Source organism: Paroedura picta, chromosome 2, assembly GCF_049243985.1.
Source record: "Paroedura picta isolate Pp20150507F chromosome 2, Ppicta_v3.0, whole genome shotgun sequence".
NCBI classification, from domain to species: domain Eukaryota; kingdom Metazoa; phylum Chordata; class Lepidosauria; order Squamata; family Gekkonidae; genus Paroedura; species Paroedura picta.
The window spans coordinates 37,523,639-37,544,095 of NC_135370.1; the positions used below are offsets into that span (position 1 = coordinate 37,523,639).

Genomic DNA, 20,457 nt, shown 5'->3' on the forward strand with positions numbered 1-20,457 from the left:
GTTCCCAAAGGTGCCTGTTTTGGAGTCAACAGAGTGGGCATGGGGGTAAGAATTAAGTCCCACCCCCTGTTACCCTATGCGGTGGCCCCGATTATGAGCAGCTCCTTTCCCCCCAAACCAGCTTTTCTCTACTTTTTTACTTCAGGCTTTGAAATACCTCAGAAGTGACAAGATTGTGCAGAATATGGTTGGGAAGCATAGCTGTGTACTTGCCCACCTGGGGCCCCTCACCTTCCCTTGCCCCCCTCCCCCAATGCCCATCATTGGCCATTTTGGGAGCGGGGGGCTTGAAATGACCATGTGTGATCATATCTCCTGATAAATGTTTAACAAATTTGCAAAACATATGTATAAATTAATAATTAACTCCCATCCATTCGGGAAACCATTCCAGGGTCATCAAGAAACCCCAGGGTTTCATGAAACCCTGGTTGAGAAAACCTGCCCCCAAACATACCTTTTGCCTCTAAAATAGTCATGGAGATTCAGTCACAGATCCCTGGCACCCCACGTAAGCTCAGTATTCCATTATAATCTTGAACACTGAACTTTTCAATTGGGCTGTTCCAAAGTAAGCTTGCTACAGGTGCACAAATCTCTTTCAGTGAGTGTAATGTGAATGCTTATGTTTTCCATCCCCACTTCAGGAACTAACAAACGAAAAGCTTCTGTTTTGTTAAATCATAGAAAATAAGCAAATGTAAAATTCTGGTGCTTTTGCCTGAAACCCACCACAGGTCCCCCCTCAGGCACCCCTTCCATGGCCTGAACCAGTCTGACCTCTCTAAGGGCCTTATATAAGTTCCTGTTATACTGCTGTTTAAGATCACGGAAATTGTGATATTTAGAACCACTGTTAGATTATTGTTGTTGTTGTATTTGTTTATATTCTATATTAATTCATTCCATGCATCTCCCCATGATGTTAACCGTCCTGAGCCATATGGAAGGGCAGTATAGAAATCAACTAAATAAATAAATAAATACGGTGCTGTTTTACAGTTGAAGAGCCATTCCTGATAGCCGTAAGAGACAACATAATTTATGGCATTTCTCTGAATCCCGGGGAGAAAACCAATGACGCTATGGTCCCCATAGCAGGAGTGCAGAACGGTGTCGACGCTGACTTTGATGACGTCGAGCAGATGATCTACTGGGTTGAAAATCCAGTGAGTAATGCAGTTGTTCTTGTAAATAGAATGCTTTTTATAACTAGTATTTCAGAACTTTAAACATTGATGATGATGATGTCATCCGTTCAGTCGTGTCCGACCCTCGGCGATTCTATAGGAAAGTCTCCGCCATGTGCCCCTGTCTCTGACTGCTCCTTTTAGTTGGTTCATGGTCATCCCAGTATTGGCTTTGATCGTGTCGAGCCAGCGGATCCTTTGGCGACCACGTTTCCTTTTGCCGCTGACCATGCCGACCATTAATGATTTTTCTAGCGAGTTTGATTGCATGCTGTGTCCAAAGTAAGTGAGCTTTAGCTGCAATATATTTCCTTTAAACATTACCTGGGCTAAATTTGGCATCGGTACAGCGTATTAGGTCAGCGTCACTCTTATGCTTGGCAAATGGGGAAGATGTAATCCTATTACGAAATGCTAATTTCTTGCTGAGTTTCATAACTTCTCGCTTGCAAGTGTGTTGCCAAATGCAAGGCTTAATATTTTTGTTAAATCAATTTCATATATTAACTTCATTTACAAACCCCAGTTCCGCTCAGAGCCCTCAGGGTGGTGATCTGAACAAATCAGTTTGAAAGAATGCTACGTTAAAACAGGATGCTTCAGAAACAAGTTACCACACCTGCTTGCTTCACTTGCCGTATGGCTGATGGAACCCAAAGGGCTGAACCACATTGGTTTTAGTGACCAACTGGGTCATCTCTGATGGCACAGTATGTTTAGAATGCTGGTTGGATGGGTTCATATCAGTGCAGTCCTAAGCTTAGCGATTTTGCTTAAGATCACTCTGTTCGCTCAGCCCAACAAACATATGTGCTGCATGCTGGCAGGGGCTCATGGGAATTGTAGTCCATGGGCATCTGGAGAGCCACAGTTTGGCCAACCCTCCCCTAATCATTGCCCCCCTCCAGTTGGGGCCTACATTTATCTCAGCAATATGGAGCTTCCTCATGGCTTTTGGGTGAGGCTGGGCTGAACACTGGGCTAATAAGATCGGGCCCTCCCCCGCCCTTGTGACATCTGGATCCCCCTGGGGCCCACCAGCGCCCCAGTTTTACATCTGACTGACACAACCTGGAATGGGTGAACTAATCTAGTAAGGGACTGTTGTGCTTGCCATCTTTCTAGTTTTAAATTGTGGTTATTGTATTTTACCAGCGAGATAGTAATCTTGCCGTCTTATGTTTTAATCTTGTTGTGAACCGCTGTGAGTAGGCAGAACAGAGATTTAACAATGAATGAATGAATGAATGAATGAATGAATGAATGAATGAATGAATGAATGAATGAATGAATGAATGAATGAATGAATGAATGAATGAATGAATGACAACTGATCTCTGGACAACAGAGATCAGTTCCCCTGCAGAAAATGGCTACTTTGGAGATTGGACTCTATGGAATTATGCCCCGTTGAGGTCTGTTTCCTCCCTATACCTTGCCCTTCCCACACTCCACCCCCATTTCACCAGAAATGTCTCAGCCTAGAGTTGGCAGAATGATTGATACAAGCGACGTTGGTGATGGCTGAGACTGGCAGTGTTGGTACAGTTATGGACAGTGACCCACAAGACTGCGAGTGTTTTGAAAAGGGAGCAGCGATGGGAAGCATTTCACAACCATTGCCATTGCCAGGGGTAGGAAGGAGGCCAAAGTTGACTCCCAGGCTGCAGGCCTGTGAAAAGGGGAGGAGTGTTTCAACTTTTTATGCTATCCTTCTGTTTGGAACTGGGGCCTTTAGTTCAGTTCATTGGACGGTCATTGGCAGTTGCCCTTGATGCTTCTGCCTTGAACAGCGATAGTTCTTTTTGTATTCGCAAAAGCCTAAATACCAAGCTCAGTCATAGCATTCCTTGGTAGCCAGCTGCTTCAAGAAAGCCATGTAGGGTTCCCTTGTTTGAGCTCCTGCAATGGCATTCCTGTAGAGGGAATATAATTTTAACATAATGGAGTGGAGGCCACTGTTTCAAAAGGGAACAGGATTGTAGTCTGTTCCACTGCTTATTTCATGCATTAGCAAGCTCTTATTGCATTTTTTTCTGCTTTTATAATTCCGTTTTTGCCTTGCTTATGTCAGATCTTTTTGTTGTTGTTGTTGTTGTTGCATTGTTTCTGATTTTTACGGTCCTGCTCCTGTTGCACTGTCCTATACGTTAGATTGTCCTGTGGCAAGGCTATTTGGTTGCATCCTCTTACGCTGTATAATGTGCCTTGAGTTTCAGTGAGAATGGCGGGTTATAAAGTACATCTAAATAAACCATTTCCCCTCTACACTAAGGGAGAAATTCATAGAGTGAAGTCGGATGGAACGAACAGGGCCGTATTTGCCCCAGCAGCAATTATCGGAGCACCTTTTGGCCTAGCTTTAGATTGGATATCTGGAAACCTGTACTACAGTAACCCTGTCACACAATCCATTGAGGTAAGCCCGTCTGTGGCTGTGACCGAACTGTTCATACCTATTAAGTGTAAAGTCCATCTAGATTGCATGCAACAGTATAAAGCTTATTTAGGTTTGTATTTCAGTTAGGCTCTGTGCTGATGGATGCTCGATAGAACAATCTCAACATACTTGGATCTGTTTTGCAGGTCCTGAAGCTTCACAGTGAAGTCATCTACCGAAAAACACTCATTACCAACGATGGTACCTCGATAGGGTGTGGGATGCCAACTGGTTTGACTGTTGATCCAGTCCGAGGGTGAGTTCAAGAAGTCAGTCTTTATTCTTCTGGAGTTCTTCTTGGAATTCAGTTTGGTGGGCCTAACTTCTTTCTGAGTGAGAGTGTCTTGGGTTGCTGACACAGAGTACTAGCTTTTTCGATTCCCGTTTGTCTTTCTTTATGTGTTTCAGTGGTGGCTGTATTACTCCATGTAGTAATGTGCGTGTGTGTTAAGCAGAGTCAAATTGCCACTGACTTACAGTGACCCAGCAAGGGGCTTTCAAGGCAGGAGGAAGTAGAGGTGGTTTGCCATTCCCTTCCTCTCCAGTTTCTTCCTTGACAGTTTTCTTATAAGTATTGACCCTGCTTAGATTCTGCCTTCTCTCTCTCCTCGTAATGGCTTACTCAAACTGGGCTGGATCCAAACCATGGGGCTGGATCCTACGGCGCCACTGATTATATCTGACTTGCATAAAGGAAGTTATTGTTTGAAATGTGACAGTTTAAATATGAGGTCTGGTAGAAAACAGATAATGGGTTGGATTGTATGAGGAACAAGAAGGAGAGGGCGTTGAGCAGGGGGTTGGACTAGATGGCCTGTATGCCCCCTTCCAACTTTTTGATTCTATGATTCTAGGGCCCATTTTGGTCCCATCACCAAAAGCTTCCGCCAGGAGCCCATGTTGGCAAAAGACATGTGAGGTGGAGCTGTAGCAAAGAGGGCTGTTGGGCAAGGTTGTCCTCATTCTCTCTTGAATTTGCTGGTGGGATCCATCCTTACTGTGTTAGTGTTATCAAAATGTGGCATCTAAAGAGTTTATGGAGGAAAAATTCTTCTGCAAATGTTTAACCTTTAGTGATTGTTTCGGTGTCTGTTTCACAGTAGACTTGCTTGGAAAGATTTATTTGTTTGTTTATTATTGAAATTGTATCCCGCCTCTCACTTGCATCTTGGAGCGGCTAACAATACAATACATAGCAATAAAACAATAAAAACAATTACCATTAAAATAGTAACATCCAGCTAACGAAATAAAAGCTACATAAACGTGATGGTGTTACGATGGAGAGATGGGGGGGGTTGTATATAGGGGGAGGCCTTTCAAAATCTTCTATGCTATAGCATGCAGTGGTTGTGTATGCTTTACTAAATGGAATCCTTGTTGTAAATGGACTCCTTATTCTAAAGGTTCTGCTGGCCCAGAACATTCTTCTCCTTTTAGTTACTGGCCAGTGACATACCGTGCTTTTGATAATCTGAGATAGTCTTACAGGAGGCAGCTGCATGGATCCCCATTTGCTTAGGTGTGGTGAGTGAAAACTCCCAAGCAGGGAACCTTGCTGAAGAAGCATTATATTCTCTTCTGTGTGTGAACGAGACCTTGGGGTACTTGTGGATTGTAAACTAAACATGAGCAGGCAGTGTGATGCAGCGGTAAAAAAAGGCGAATGCCATTTTGGGCTGTATCAACAGGGGCATCACATCAAAATCACAAGATGTCATAGTCCTATTGTATATGGCACTGGTCAGACCACACCTGGAGTACTGTGTGCTATTCTGGAGGCCTCACTTCAAGAAGGACGTAGATAAAATTGAAAGAGTACAGAGGAGAGCGACGAGGATGATCTGGGGCCAAGGGACCAAGCCCTATGAAGATAGGTTGAGGGACTTGGGAATGTTCAGCCTGGAGAAAAGGAGGTTGAGAGGGGACATGATAGCCCTCTTTGTATTTGAAAGGTTGTCACTTGGAGGAGGGCAGGATGCTGTTTCTGTTGGCTGAAGAGGAGAGGACACGCAGTAATAGGTTTAAAATACAAGTACAACGATATTAGAGAGCCTCTTGTGGTGCAGAGTGGTAAGGCAGCCGTCTGAAAGCTTTGCCCATGAGGCTGGGAGTTCAATCCCAGCAGCTGGCTCAAGGTTGACTCAGCCTTCCATCCTTCCGAGGTCGGTAAAATGAGTACCCAGCTTGCTGGGGGTAAATGAGTACCCAGCTTGCTGGGGAAGGCACTGGCAAACCACCCCGTATTGAGTCTGCCATGAAAACGCTGGAGGGCATCACCCCAAGGGTCAGACATGACTCGGTGCTTGCACAGGGGATACCTTTACCTTTACCTTACAACGATAGAGGCTAGATATCAGGAAAAATTTTTCACAGTCAGAGTAGTTCAGCAATGGAATAGGCTGCCTAAGGAGGTGGTGAGCTCCCTCTCACTGGCAGTCTTCAAGCAAAGGTTGGATACACACTTTTCTTGGATGCTTTAGGATGTTTAGGGCTGATCCTGCGTTGAGCAGGGGGTTGGACTAGATGGCCTGTATGGCCCCTTCCAACTCTATGATTCTATGATTCTAAGGCTACTAGGAATTAAAATAACGGGCAGGTAGACCTGTAGAGATTTACACTTACTAGAAACTTTTTTAGAAAAGTTCTATTTTGCTTTCACAATACAGACAAGTTAAAACAAAAATAGGCAACGATCAATATAAAGAAATAAAAAAACCCTTTTTTTAAAAAAAAAGCTACATTGCATACATTTTATTATCCAGTCGGTGAAGGCAGACTAAACAAACTAGGAAAATGTGGGGTGGATCAAAAGGACGGGATTATATGAATGTTTGTATAAATTAGACTTCCTTTCCCCAGGGCGCTGGTTTTACCAGAGTCTGATTTGATGAGTTAAACAAAAACGATGCATGAATAGGATCCATTTTGAGCAGATATCTGGAGAGACAGTATATAAATGTGCTCATCCCTGGGAAGTTGCCATGAGCTCATAAATTGACATCCCTTCAAAGCCAGGTTCAGAAACATGACCTAATTCCGTTTTAAACTGGCTCTCGCTTTTTCATACATGCACACCAGTAGCTGGAGAGAGCAGTAGAAGTGGCGCGTGTGAATTTGTTCTTCACTGTTCTGTTATCCTGCTCTCCAGATTCAGAGAGACCATGAAAATTAGCATGTGTAGGCGATTAGACTTTGATACATCTCTAATATTATCCTGGTAGTGCGAAGGAATGAAATCTTGTGTAGAAGATCATTTAGAGCAGCTGTAAAAATATTCTACTTTGTTCAGGTTTCATTATTTGTTTAGCGATTCCTTTTGCATCTTCCTCAAACACTGTTTCCAGAATTTATTAGGCATCTCACAGAACTACTACCAATAACTTAAAATGCCAAAACTGGAGTGGGAAGGTCTCATGCTTTGTAGCACTCTTGATATAAAGAAAAGTGAATATTCACTTACATATTTGTTTGGCAGTGTACTAGTAAATCTGTGAATTTGTTGCAAACATTTATTTAGGAGTTGGGAGATTCATGGAATGTGTTTCTGCATTACAGGAATTTGGAATAGACAAAATGCAAGTAGTCCTACAGTTAATTGTGCTTTTCCAGAAATCAGGGACTGGTTTTCTTGTCAATGTGATTTAGTAACAATTGCAAAGATTCAAATTCATCAGCGCACACATTGCTTTCAAAGCCAGCTTGGCAGTGGCAGGAATGTCAGACTAGATCAGGGGTAGTCAAACTGCGGCCCTCCAGATGTCCATGGACTACAATTTCCAGGGACTCATGGGAATTGTAGTCCATGGACATCTGGAGGGCCACAGTTTGACTACCCCTGGAAGGCTCAGGTTCAGGGCCTGGTCTGGGAGACATTCTCTCTGCTGCACAGGGTTATCAGCTACAAGGATATGAAGAAAGGGGAAGCCATGCATGTTGTCCCGTCGGAGTTCTCAGCTTTCCGCAGATCTTGCAAGACGGAGCTCTTCTGCCAGGTGCCAGTGTTGGGCTAGGGTTGGGCACTTTGGCGCCGGAAGCAGCCGGTCACTCCCAACGCAGCCAGCGCGGAGCTGTGGGGGGAAGGGAGGCACGGGCATCGTCGTGCGCCTGCATGTATGCGCCTGCCGACACCTGCGCCTCCCCTTCCCCCCACAGTGCAGCGCTGGGTGCGTCGGGCGCCGAAGCAGCCAACCCTAGTTGAGGCCATGGCAGAGTCTCGGTGTTACCATTGGAGCATCCCACAATGTCTGGTTAGATCCTCGCTCCCAGTGAGAGAGAGCTTTTGACCCATGTGCTGAACGGGGTGGGCGGGTGAGAGACTGGAATGCTATTGATCGTTATCGGGTTAATGTATTAAGGGCTGTTCTTAGGGGCTTCTATTGTGTTTTATTGGATTGTTGTAAACCACCACGAGACTTTTTGAGAGCAGTGGTATAGAAATATGAAAATAAATAAAGAATAAATAAAACATGTGGTAAGGTAGACTCATATTTGGTGAAGTGAGGTCTCTCATAGACATGACTCATGTTATTTTTGTGATAGTTGAGATAATGTTTATTGCAGGAAACTGTATTGGACAGACCAAGGAACTCACACGGGGATCCCTGCGAAGATTGCCAGTGCAAACATGGATGGCTCAGATATCAGAACCCTCTTCACTGGAAACCTTGACCATGTTGAGTTTGTCACCCTTGACATCAAAGAACAAAAGCTCTACTGGCCGGTCACAAGCACCGGAGTGGTATGTATGCGTATAGGAACGAAGGAGTCGTCATGTCGTTCTAACAAGAAGAGCTTTTAAAAATCAGGATACCGAGATGACTAATGTAGTGAACAATGAAAATTTAGATTTATTTAGTACTGTGCGCAGTTCTGGAGACCTCATTTCAAGAAGGACGTAGATAAAATTGAAAGGGTACAGAGGAGAGCGACAAGGATGATCTGGGGCCAAGGAACCAAGCCCTATGAAGATCGGTTGAGGGACTTGGGAATGTTCAGCCTCGAGAAAAGGAGGTTGAGAGGGGACATGATAGCCCTCTTTAAGTATTTGAAAGGTTGTAATTTGGGGGAGGGCAGGATGCTGTTTCTGTTGGCTGCAGAGGAGAGGACACGCAGTAATGTGTTTAAACTACAAGTACAACGATATTGGCTAGATATCAGGGAAAAAAATTTCACAGTCAGAGTAGTTCAGCAGTGGAATAGGCTGCCTAAGGAGGTGGTGAGCTCCCCCTCACTGGCAGTCTTCAAGCAAAGGTTGGATACACACTTTTCTTGGATGCTTTAGGATGCTTAGGGCTGATCCTGCGTTGAGCAGGGGGTTGGACTAGATGGCCTGTATGGCCTCTTTCAACTCTATGATTCTATGATTCCCATTAAAGTATTATGAACACATAATATTGTAATGGAAATATGTTTTTTAGAGGATGTTTTTTTTGGAGTTTTTTGGGCATATATTTCTCCTCCCTGTACATAGATCTTTCCTGTTCTGCTTGCAGAAAGAGATATCCTTTATAGAACATTTTCCTTATTGTGGAGTGGTGAAGGGGGTGGGAAGTGTATGGCTCCAGCCAAGCTCGAGGCATTCAGTGAATGCCATGTTAAATTTTGTAGAGGGGAAAGATGTGCTTTATGATACCTTGCCTGCATGGTGATAGTGTAGTTTCAGCAGAAAGGCAATGTGCTGTTCAGGAGGGTGCTTAAGATTGTGAGAATGTCATGGGGCTAAAGGAGGAGCCCCTCTTTTATCCTCCCCAGAGTCATGATCTGGCTCAGCCCCACCCACCATTGTTTATTTGTAAGTGTCATGTTATAGCATTCTACTTTAAAAACACTTAGAGTGGCCTACGAAATAAAAGTAATACAGTAACATAAGATCAACCCATAGAGCAACAAGATAATAATGAAAATTAGCAGAGTAAACACAGTAAGCGTCCATTAAAACACACTCCAAAGCCTATCCTGCCTTAGTGATCGATTTTTATACTTGTATAAATGATTTTTATACTTGTATAAAAATATATTCAGTATTGTATGTGTTCCTTAGTTGTGCTGTAAACTTAGTCCTATTACATTGCTTATTAGTTTTCTCATCCTATTGCTTGTGTTGACTTGTACTGTGTAATCTGTCTTTGTCTCAGTGCTCATTCCATATGGGATGGATAAGACAGAAAATCATACATCTGAAGTGCATTGAAAGTGCATTATCCAGTGTATGCAGAACGAACCAGTGAGAAAGTTTGATTATCATTAAATAAGATCCAACTCTAAATTAAAACTTTTAAAGTTGCCATAATTAAAAAATGAAATCAATGGCATCAATGAACTCAAGGTTAGACAATATTTTTTCAGCTGGCTTTAAGTTGGGGTATTATTTGGCTCTGGTATTCCCATCTCTTTAAGAACTTGCCACAATTTGTTGTACTCCACACAATCAAAGGCTTTAGCATAGTCAATGAAGCAGAAGTAGATGTTTTTCTGGAACTCCCTAGCTTTCTCCATGATCCAGCGTATGTTGGCAATTTGATCTCTAGTTCTTCTTCCTCTTCGAAATCCTGCCTGTGCTTCTGGAAGTTCTCGGTCCACATATTGCTGGAGCCTAGCTTGTAGGATTTTGAGCATAACTTTGCTAGCATGAGAAATGAGTGCAATGGTGCGGTAGTTTGAACATTCTTTGGCATTGCCCTTCTTTGGGATTGGAATGTAAACTGACCTTTTCTAATCCTGTGGCCACATGGTGTCCTCCAGAGATAAGAAGGCTAGTGAGAACAGCAATGAGGCTAGTGAGACCCCATGGACAATGATCCTCCAGGCCTTCCTGTCCTCTACCATTCCCCGGAGTCCATTTAAGTTCGCACCGACTGCTTCAGTATGCCAATATGCCAGCAAATTTGGTGACCACGTGCTCCACAGTGGCCCTGTCACTCTTCCTGTCCTCATCACCAGAGTGATGTGGGGAAGAGCAACTGCATGTTCTGTAGTGACTCCGCTATGGTGCTGCTCCTCTCTCCAGTCTCCTTCCTGCCAAGAGACACCAGGGAAGGCCAACTCCATGCTGGCTCCGCTGCTCTCCTTTGCCTACTCTCCTCTGGGCGAGCTGAGGGGGGTTTCTTTACTAGTTATTGAATAAAGTTAGATTTCCTCCTGAGCACAGTTGCTTAGATTCTTTCGTGAATCTCCTGCCATATCTAGTGGGGCTCTAATCTTATTTAAGTTATTACATTTGCATCATCTAAAAAGTTTTTAGTTGGGAATGATGTGAGGTCATGTGAAGATTGTCTAGAGTTGAAAAGAGAAGCTAAGAATTGTAGTTTTAAAAATCAGCTACATGCATACATATGGCTAACTGAATTGAATCTGTCAGTCAGTAACTTTTTATTGGCATAAAATATGTACAAAAATATAAAAATAGGGTTTAAAATTTCAACACAATAATAAAATAGGCCATGGGGTTACATAACCGAACAGATCTTAAAATGATTAAACTATAAAAGATAAAATGCAAGGTGGGCAGCATATTATAAAGCATCTTAGTTAAAACTCTGGCAACTAAAATGGTTACCTCTGGGTCTTTGTCAGAGAACAGAGATTGTAAGGTCATAGATTTACTTACAGAAGGCTTGTTTCCCAGCAAAGCAACAAAACTGTCATCCCGACACTGCTCATATAAGGGGCAAAGAATTGAATCTGTAATATTTAATATCTTTTGTCTCCCAGATTGAACGAGGGAATGTGGATGGTACAAACAGGATGACTCTGGTTTTTCATCTCTCTCACCCCTGGGGTGTGGCTGTCTACGGTTCTTTTCTGTACTACACTGACCGTGATTATGAGGTCATTGAGCGGGTTGACAAGTCCACCGGAGCAAATAAAGTAGTGCTGAGAGACAACGTTTCAAGATTGAAATGCCTCAGAGTCTATTATCGGGACAGTGAGTATTTGACGTGAACTATGAAAGCTTTTGGGCACAGGGAAAGGGTTAAATTCCTTGCCCCTAGTCATCGGGTTGCCTCTTTGTAGCACAGATGCAAAGTCAGGAAAAGCAGTTGTGGAACTACAAACAAACCCAAAAGCCATTCTGAGAAAGTAGGATTTCTCTCATCTATTTAAACCTTAAGGACTAGCACGCAGGAGAATTTCACAGCCACGTTTCTGCTTCAGGAAGACCTCAGATTTTGAAGGTGTCAGCTTATTTATTGACGTATACAGGAAAATGTCAATTAAAAAACCCACTACCTTTAGGATCTGTGTCTTTTTTATACATTTAATGTAACTGTACTTCTGCCCCAAGGTCATTCATTACCAGTAAGAAAATTCAAAGAAATTTTCTGATATTCATTAATGCAAACCTTTTAAAATATATATACATTGATTAATCACCATGGAAAATTATCAACACTGTTGACCAAAATTCCCAACAATTAGGTTTTGCTGGTTGCTAGTATCCGAGGCATTTATATAATTAGATGTCTGTAGTAGACGTGTTTATAATTTTTACTGTTTTTTTTAATTCAGATCTATTGGGCCCAATTTATTTTTTCTCCCCAGGAATCCTGAATTTTTTGGGGGAAATTCTAGTTTAAAAAATCAGCTTGATCCTGGCTGTGGCTTGGTTTCTCCTGGGCAGCAGGAGAAAGCAGCACTGAGCTGCACTGGTGGGAAACTCAGCTCCTCACTAACCCAGCTATCTTGGGCTTGCTTCTTTTGCACCCTGGTTTAAATTGGGCTGCAAGAGAAGTCCGTCACAGCCGAGGCAGCTGATCCTTGAACTGACTTCTGCAGTCCCTTTAAAGATTAATGGGACTGCATAAACACACCTGACAAACTGCTGAGAGGCTGGAGCAATCTGATCCTGCCTTTCCACTGTTTTCAGGTCTACCTGAAATTCCCAAATCTATCTGGGTTTTATTTTGTTTTGTTTTGGTTTTCCCAAGAAAGTCCAGATACATTTGAGAAGCTGAAATATATCTGAAAAATACTGATAAGTTATTTTTCGGGTATATTTTCAGCTCTGGTAGATCTGAATGCACAACTGTAGTCTACACCCAGTTTTTCTCCCTATGGGTCTCAAAACAGTCTTCAACACTGGTCATCTCTCCTGCATGTTATCCTCTCAACTGTCTTGTGAGGTTGGTTCAGCTAGAGAGAGTGACTGCTCAAGAAGGATTTGAACCCAGATCTTCCTAGTCTTAGTCTTACACGCTAACTGCGATACCAAGTTAGTAGGTTCTGCCCTTCCTCTTAAAAGCTCAGACAAGCATATGTGTTTATCTTTTCTGCATTTTATGTTCACAAAAACGTCTTATGAGACTGAGTGTGGCTGTCCTGTAGTCATCTAGTAGGTGTGAAGGTAGTATTTTTTTAAGTGTTAACTTTTGAATATGCAATTGACAGGAATGCCCTGCCATGGAAGAGCTATTTAAGCTAGATGCCAAAATTCAGCCAAAATCAAAGGTGGGGTATAAATGATTTTTAAAAAATGAATGGATAAATGAATAAAATCTGCTCAGTGGAGTGGTAGGATTAAGTAGGATCACTCATCTATCTATATCAGGGACTCCTTGGAATTCCCCGAGAGTTCCACAGCCTTTCCTAGAAGTTTGGACAGCTGCTGACATCACTAGGCATCACTGGAGCCCACTCCCCCTGTTGCTCTACAGGCCCTACACAGAGCAGGCATAAAGCATCCTCTTTTGTTGTCTCCTATTGGCCCTTCCTAACACTGGCCACATCCGATGGGAGGGTATGTGTGATGTCACTTCTGGGGGACATTGCAGGCATAGTCATCTGACCGCTTCTGGGGTCCCCCAAAGCCTGAAAAATACTTCAGGAGTCCCTCTATGGTCAAAAGACTGAAGAAAAGCCTGATCCATATTTTATGTCTGTCTTCTATATCTTTGCTTATTTTACAACCGCATTTATTTACTGGCTTTGTTCGTCTTGGACGGTGGCCCACGCAGCCAGTTTTGGTGCATTTTCATGTTTCTCTCTCTCTCCCCCCCCCTTCAGATTCTGCTGGCTCCTCCAACGGCTGCAGCAACAACGCCGGGGTCTGTCAGCAGCTTTGCCTGCCTGTACCCGGGGGGCTTTTCTCGTGTGCTTGTGCAACCGGCTTCCAGTTAAATCCTGACAACAGAACCTGCTCCCCCTACAATTCCTTTGTCGTCGTCTCCATGCTGTCTGCAATTAAAGGATTTAGCTTGGAAGCATCTGATCACTCTGAGGCAATGGTCCCCCTGGCAGGACGAGGTAGATGAAGATTATCATTCCTTAACAGAATCCTTTTATGTCTAATGTTCCGCTTACCACTGTGGGTGGGTAATGCTGCACTTCCCTCTGGCGGATTTGTATTTTTTATTCTCCACTTGCTTGCTGCCCTTCCCCAGAGGGCTCAGGGTGGCTCACCACAGTCATAAGTCACACAAAATCAATAAGATCATCAGTCTTAAAAAGTAATTTTTTAAAAAAATTATTTGTTCAGAAAAAATACAAGATGTAGAAAAGAAAAGAACGGTATATATTTCCGTCAGAAAACTATGAATATTAAGCTGACACATCGCACTATGTCATATATTTTTCCATTATACCTGTCATTTAACCACCACCGAGTTCGTATTTCCGTGGTTTACATACACCCCAGTCATTGAATATTGGACTCTGCTTTCTATTAAAATCTGATATTGAACTGCTTGGAATCAAATACGTCGTCTTAAAAGTATGAACATTAAAAGCAAGAAACTTCCAGACCGGCTACCCCTCTCTCTTGAGCGAGGGCTCAAACAAAGTGTATTCCTGTTGTTGTTGGTAGGTGTTAACTTGTAGGTTGGTCATTTTAAGTGGGGAGGCTAGAATGTTGATGTTATTTCTTGGCCTGAACCATAGACCTGGCAGAGCAGCTCTGCCTTTCCAGATCTTTTGGAACTGTTTAAGCCCCACATGGCCCATATCTCTTCAGGGGGAGTGTTCCACTAGGCTGGGGCTGAGAAAGGCCTGGTCCCGGTTGAGACCAGTTTGACCTCTTTGGGGCCAGGGATCTCGAGCAGGTTTTGCTCACTGGATCTTAAGTTTCTGGGGGGGGGGGGGGCTGTAATGGAGGAGAAATTCATGGCATTAAGTTAAAAAAGATAAGCTGTTGAGGAGAAATACTTAGAAAAATCAAAGAGTCCAGTAGCACCTTTAAGACCAACAAAGATTTATTCAAGGTCTTTATTGGTCTTCAAGGTGCTAGAGGACTCTGATTTTGTTGTGCTACCTCAGAATGAGATCACGTGAGAGTCAGCTTGGTGTAGCAGTTAAGAGTGGCGGCCTCTAATCTGGAGATTCTGGAGATTCGGGTTTGATTCCCCAGTCTTCCACATGCAGCCAGCTGGGTGACCTTGGGCCAGTCACAGTTCTTTCAGAGCTCTCTCACCACCTATCTCACAGTGTATCTGTTGTGGGGAGAGAAAAGGTAGGCGATCGTAAGTGACTTTTGAGATTCCTTCAGGCTCTTTTCTTCCTCTTGATACTGCTGTGTGCACATGCATAATGTAGTGAAGTCACAGGCAATTTATTATGACCCAGTACAGTTTTCAAGCCCTCAAGCCCTCTAGAGCCTCTTGTGGCGCAGAGTGGTAAGGCAGCAGACATGCAGTCTGAAAGCTCTGCCCATGAGGCTGGGAGTTCAATCCCAGCAGCCGGCTCAAGGTTGACTCAGCCTCCCATCCTTCCGAGGTCGGTAAAATGAGTACCCAGCTTGCTGGGGGGTAAACGGTAATGACTGGGGAAGGCACTGGCAAACCACCCCGTATTGAGTCTGCCATGAAAACGCTGGAGGGCGTCACCCCAAGGGTCAGACATGGCCTGGTGCTTGCACAGGGGATACCTTTACCTTTACCTTACAGTTTTCAAAACGAGAGACTAACAGATGCAGTTAACCATTGCCTGCCTCTGAATAGTGTCTCTAGAGACTTTCTTGATCATTTCCCATCTAAATACTAATCAGAGCCCACCCTGCTTAGCTTCTGAGATCTGACAAGATTGGGCTTTTCTGGTCCATCCAGATACCAGTGCAGCAAGGGCCCAGTCAGGAATGATTAAACAGCTAAACTTTCCTCTAAAATTGCATCCGTAGCCACGGCTTGGACCCACGGCTGTTGTGTCATATAGTTCGCCTCTAAGAAATGGAAAAGTGTTAGCTAACCAAGTGCAACAAATAGAATATTAAAGGAAGAGTCGCATTTTTCAAAATGTTGCAGGGAGGAACGCGCTACACGTGGATGTCCATATCCCTTCTGGTTTCATTTACTGGTGTGACTTCAGCAGCAGCAATCCGTCCCAAAATGCTATACGCAGAATCAAGCCGGATGGCTCCTATTTCACGGACGTGGTCACAGATGGGATAGGGCGCAATGGGATCCGTGGCATCGCAGTGGATTGGGTATCAGGTTTGTACTACTGTAGCACAGTAAATATGTAGTTACTGTTGTTTACGTTTCAGAAAATCTGGATCCCAAGAATCTGATAGAAAACGTTACCAAAATAACGATCAAATACCATATATTCTTGAAAGTTATTCTTGATAGGGGCCAGATGACTGAACTCATTTTAGGGCCCCTTCTCTTTGCTTTTTCCCCCCGTTAGGCTCTCATAATAAGCATCGCATTTGTAGATTTTCTCATTGCTTCTGTTCATTTGGTTGCCTGGGCCTCATATAGTAAATGTCACTTAGTTGTTAACATGACTCTTTCAGAATGAGGAAATTTTAGCTCTGAATGCACAAGAGTAATCCGTGAATATTTACTCAAAATAGTTTGTTTGTTTGTTTGTTTGTTTGTTCGTTCGTTCGTTCGTTCGTTCGTTCGTTCGTTCGTTCGTTCGTTCGTTCGTTCGTTCGTTCGTTCGTTCGTTCGTTCGTTCGTTCGTTCATTCATTCATTCATTCATTCATTCATTCATTCATTCATTCATCAAATGTACCACCCATCACTTGATGCAGTTTACATAGAACAGAGAGAACAAGAAAATACCTCCAGGAGGGGGCTGAATACCACCTGGAATTACAACTGCCCTCCAGATGACAGTTTCCCCGGAGAAAATTGCTGCTTTTGATAGCTGATTTTATGACATTTTATCCTACTGAGGTTGCTTCCCTCCCCAAATCTTGCCCTCTCAAGGCTCCATCCCCAAATCTCCAGGGGTTTCCCAACCTCTGCCTGGCGGCCCTAAGAGAAACTGATTGCTGTAGTTGAAAGATCCGTTGTGATTCCAGGAGATCCCCAGACCCTCTGGAGGTTGGCAACCCTAGAAGGAGAGGAGGAAGCAGGAAAGGGGGGGGGGAGAGACTCTGGAGGCCTTTAGGAAAGAGAAAGAAAACAGTGGGAGCGGGGGAAGGATGAGGCCTTCCTCAAGTCCTTGCAGTCCTTCCCACTTCTGCTTTTATACTGGTCTTCTGTACTTTCTTGCATATGATTAAGACCTCTTGAAAATGAATGTATCCATGTTTTGGCTTTTTTTTTTTTTAAAACCCAGGCAATCTCTATTTTACCAATGCATTCCTGAGAGAGACCTTTATAGAAGTTCTACGTTTAAACACCACTTATCGCCGCGTGCTGCTTAAAACTACTGTGGACATGCCAAGGCATATTGTCGTGGCCCCCCAAAACAGATACCTTTTCTGGGCAGATTATGGTCAGAACCCAAAAATAGAACGTGCGTTTCTCGACGCCACCAATCGGACTGTCTTGGTGTCCGAAGGCATCGTCACGCCACGTGGCTTGGCAGTAGATCACAGCAACGGCTATATTTACTGGGTGGACGACTCTTTAGACATGATTGCAAGGATTTCACAAGATGGCGGCGAGCCGGAAATCGTCCGCTACGGCAGCCGTTACCCGACACCGTACGGCATTACCATTTTTGAAAACTCCATGATTTGGGTCGATAGGAATTTGAAAAAAATCTTCCAAGGGAGTAAAGAGCCAGGCAATACTGAACCACCAGCAGTTATAAGAGACAACATCAACTGGCTGAGAGACGTCACCATTTACAACAGTCGCTATCAGTCGCGGTCCCCGGCCGACGTCAACCACAATCCGTGTCTGGAGGGCAATGGAGGCTGTTCGCACCTGTGCTTTGCACTCCCTGACCTGGAGACACCAAAGTGCGGATGTGCATTTGGATCGCTAGATCCAAATGGCAAGAGCTGCTCCATTTCGACGGAGGACTATCTAATCTTCACTTTGGAGAATGCTCTTAGAAGCCTGCATCTAGATCCTACAGATCATAGCCCTCCATTTCAAACGGTGGGAGTATTAAGAACTGCAGTTGCTCTTGACTATGACAGTACGAATAATGTCATCTATTTCACTCAGAGTTCCCCCGGAGGCACAGGAAAAATAAGTCACCTGAACATCTACTCTGGAACTGGGAGCCCGACCGTAGTAGCATCAGGTAAACGTGGCTATGTGTTTTTTCAAGGATACTTAACTGTATGATTATTTGAATAATTTGGGATGTGTCTTAAGCTTTAAAATGTCTCCACGGTAAGAATGTTTCTCTAGCTTTACCTGTAATTACACTAACAGCAACATCCTAAACAGAGTTGTATCTTTCTGAGTCCACCTAATTCAGTGTTCTTGGAAGGGTGCAACTTTGCTTACATTTGCAGTATTAATCAAGCTTCTCTTTAATTCACCGCTTAGGATTGTTTACTGGGATCTAGATGAAAGTACTGTGGAGGATATAGTTCTTCCTTGTAGTAACAGTAGTAGTAGTAGTAGTAGTAGTAGTAGTAGTAGTAGTAGTAGTAGTAGTAGTAGTAAAAATAAATAGCTTACATGAAGGGTAGGACATTCAATATAAGTATGGATAAATGTTGCCAAGGCTGGGAGTAGCCATGTTTTTGTGCAAGAGCCTTAAGAAGTACACATCAGCATGTCTTTGTCTTCTGTCACGCATTCAAAAGTGATCTTTTAGCTTTAGACAGACTAATATCCCACTGTGACAGTCAAAAGGGCCTTTGGACACATTGTGGTGATTGATTCATAGTGTCGTCATGCAGAGTTACTCGTTGTGCTTTGTGTTCTGCATGTCTTAAGATCTGGGAACTCCGGACGGCATAGCCTTTGATTGGATCAACAACAGACTTTATTACAGTGACTATCTAAATCAGACCATCAGTTCAATGTCTGTGGATGGCTCTAATCGCTCTGTGGTGGCTCATGTTCCCCGTCCAAGGGCCATCATATTGGATCCTTGTCAAGGGTAAGCTGTACCCTCTGCATAATGTGTTGTAAAATAAGGGATGTCTGCTCTGTGTACCTTCTTGTTTCTCTCCTTTCATTATATCCACATTAATAAGGGAGACCTCAAGAGGACCTGCTTGCTTCCGGGCTGAGGAAGTTTGCCGTTTCCCTTCAGGACTTTTGGAAGTCTGTTTTCTTTCAGAAGTCTTAAATCGTTCTTTCAATTAAACGTATTTGGTTTTGTAGGTAGGTAGGTATCTACCTACCTACCTACCTACCTACCTACCTGTTGGGCCCATGCAGAGGAATATGGAGGGACGAGACTGAAATGGGTCCTTCTCTCTCTGCTCTAAACGCAACGCCACAGAAGGAATGGGATTTCAATTCCTTGTACCTCCTTACTTCAGCCTCCCAAATCTCAGCAATGTTCCCCAGGTGGGCACTGTGGCCCCCCAGGAATTATCTTTGCAGAGGTTGGAAAATGCTTCAGGTACAAATGCAGGTCAACTCCATATGCTTACTGTGCACAGGTGGTTGGGCACAAGCCACTGATTTCTCTGCTTGGAGGTGTCTTATGTGTGCTTTTTTTGCTGCTTTATGGCTGCCTTTGCTGTTTTGAATTCTTTTTGGGCAGTCGCTTTACTCTTTTTACCCAGCCCACTAGAGATTTGGTTTTATTCAGCTGGTAGGTGTTACATGAATGCTCTTTATTGAAATAAATAAGCAGATAAGTACATTAATAATTTTGTTATCACAGGTACATGTACTGGACGGATTGGAGTTCCAATGCTAAAATAGAACGAGCCACCCTTGGAGGAAATTTTAGGACAGCCATTGTCAGCACCAACTTAGTATGGCCAAATGGATTAACCTTAGACTACGAGGAACAGCAGCTTTATTGGGCCGATGCAAATTTGTAGGTATCTGTTTAATTGCTTGTTGTTGGACCTGTATAGTATACTGTTTAATGTATCTCAGATGCTTGCCTATGGCTCTGGTCTGCATAATGTGCAGTACTTTAGTAACATGGAAACTGTATTATGTTCATGATTAATAAGGGTTTTTCTCATAGCCGCTTGTGTCCCCTGCTGGTTTATTTTCTGTTTGCCAAGTATGCAAAATGATGGGAACGAAGCCTACTAAATTGTCCTGCATCATAGTGGGCATGATTCCCTGGTGGTGGTGGAAAGTGCAGGCAAGTCACAGCTGACTCATGGTGACCCCATAGGGCAGGGGTAGTCAAACTGCGGCCCTCCACATGTCCATGGACTACAATTCCCAGGAGCCCCTGTCAGCATTCGCTGGCAGGGGCTCCTGGGAATTGTAGTCCATGGACATCTGGAGGGCCACAGTTTGACTACCCCTACCATAGGGTTTTCAAGGTTGGAGGCATTCAGAGGTGGTTTGCCATTGCCTGCATCTGCATCGTGTCCCTGGTATTCCTTGGAGGTTTCCCATCCAAATACCAGCTGGATCCAACCCTACTTAGCTTCTGGGATCTGACAAGAGTGGGCCGGCCTTGGCTATCCAGGTCAGGACACGAGCCCCCATAGACAGTATAATTAGATTGATAACAGTAGGATGAACATCAGGGTATGCAATTCTGT

At 43.7% G+C, this 20,457-nt stretch overlaps 1 protein-coding gene across 1 annotated transcript in view; it reads left to right on the forward strand.

Annotated features, from left to right (window-relative positions):
• Positions 1–20,457, forward strand: part of LRP2 (LDL receptor related protein 2) — a 216,187-nt gene that overhangs the window by 121,037 nt on the left and 74,693 nt on the right. Inside the window, exons 32-41 of the mRNA XM_077319790.1 lie at positions 1,003–1,169; positions 3,466–3,609; positions 3,777–3,886; positions 8,194–8,371; positions 11,344–11,557; positions 13,636–13,875; positions 15,864–16,052; positions 17,136–18,056; positions 18,704–18,869; positions 19,608–19,766. Of these exons, the coding sequence (XP_077175905.1) occupies positions 1,003–1,169; positions 3,466–3,609; positions 3,777–3,886; positions 8,194–8,371; positions 11,344–11,557; positions 13,636–13,875; positions 15,864–16,052; positions 17,136–18,056; positions 18,704–18,869; positions 19,608–19,766 (2,488 nt within the window). The remainder of the gene's footprint in view (positions 1–1,002; positions 1,170–3,465; positions 3,610–3,776; positions 3,887–8,193; positions 8,372–11,343; positions 11,558–13,635; positions 13,876–15,863; positions 16,053–17,135; positions 18,057–18,703; positions 18,870–19,607; positions 19,767–20,457) is intronic.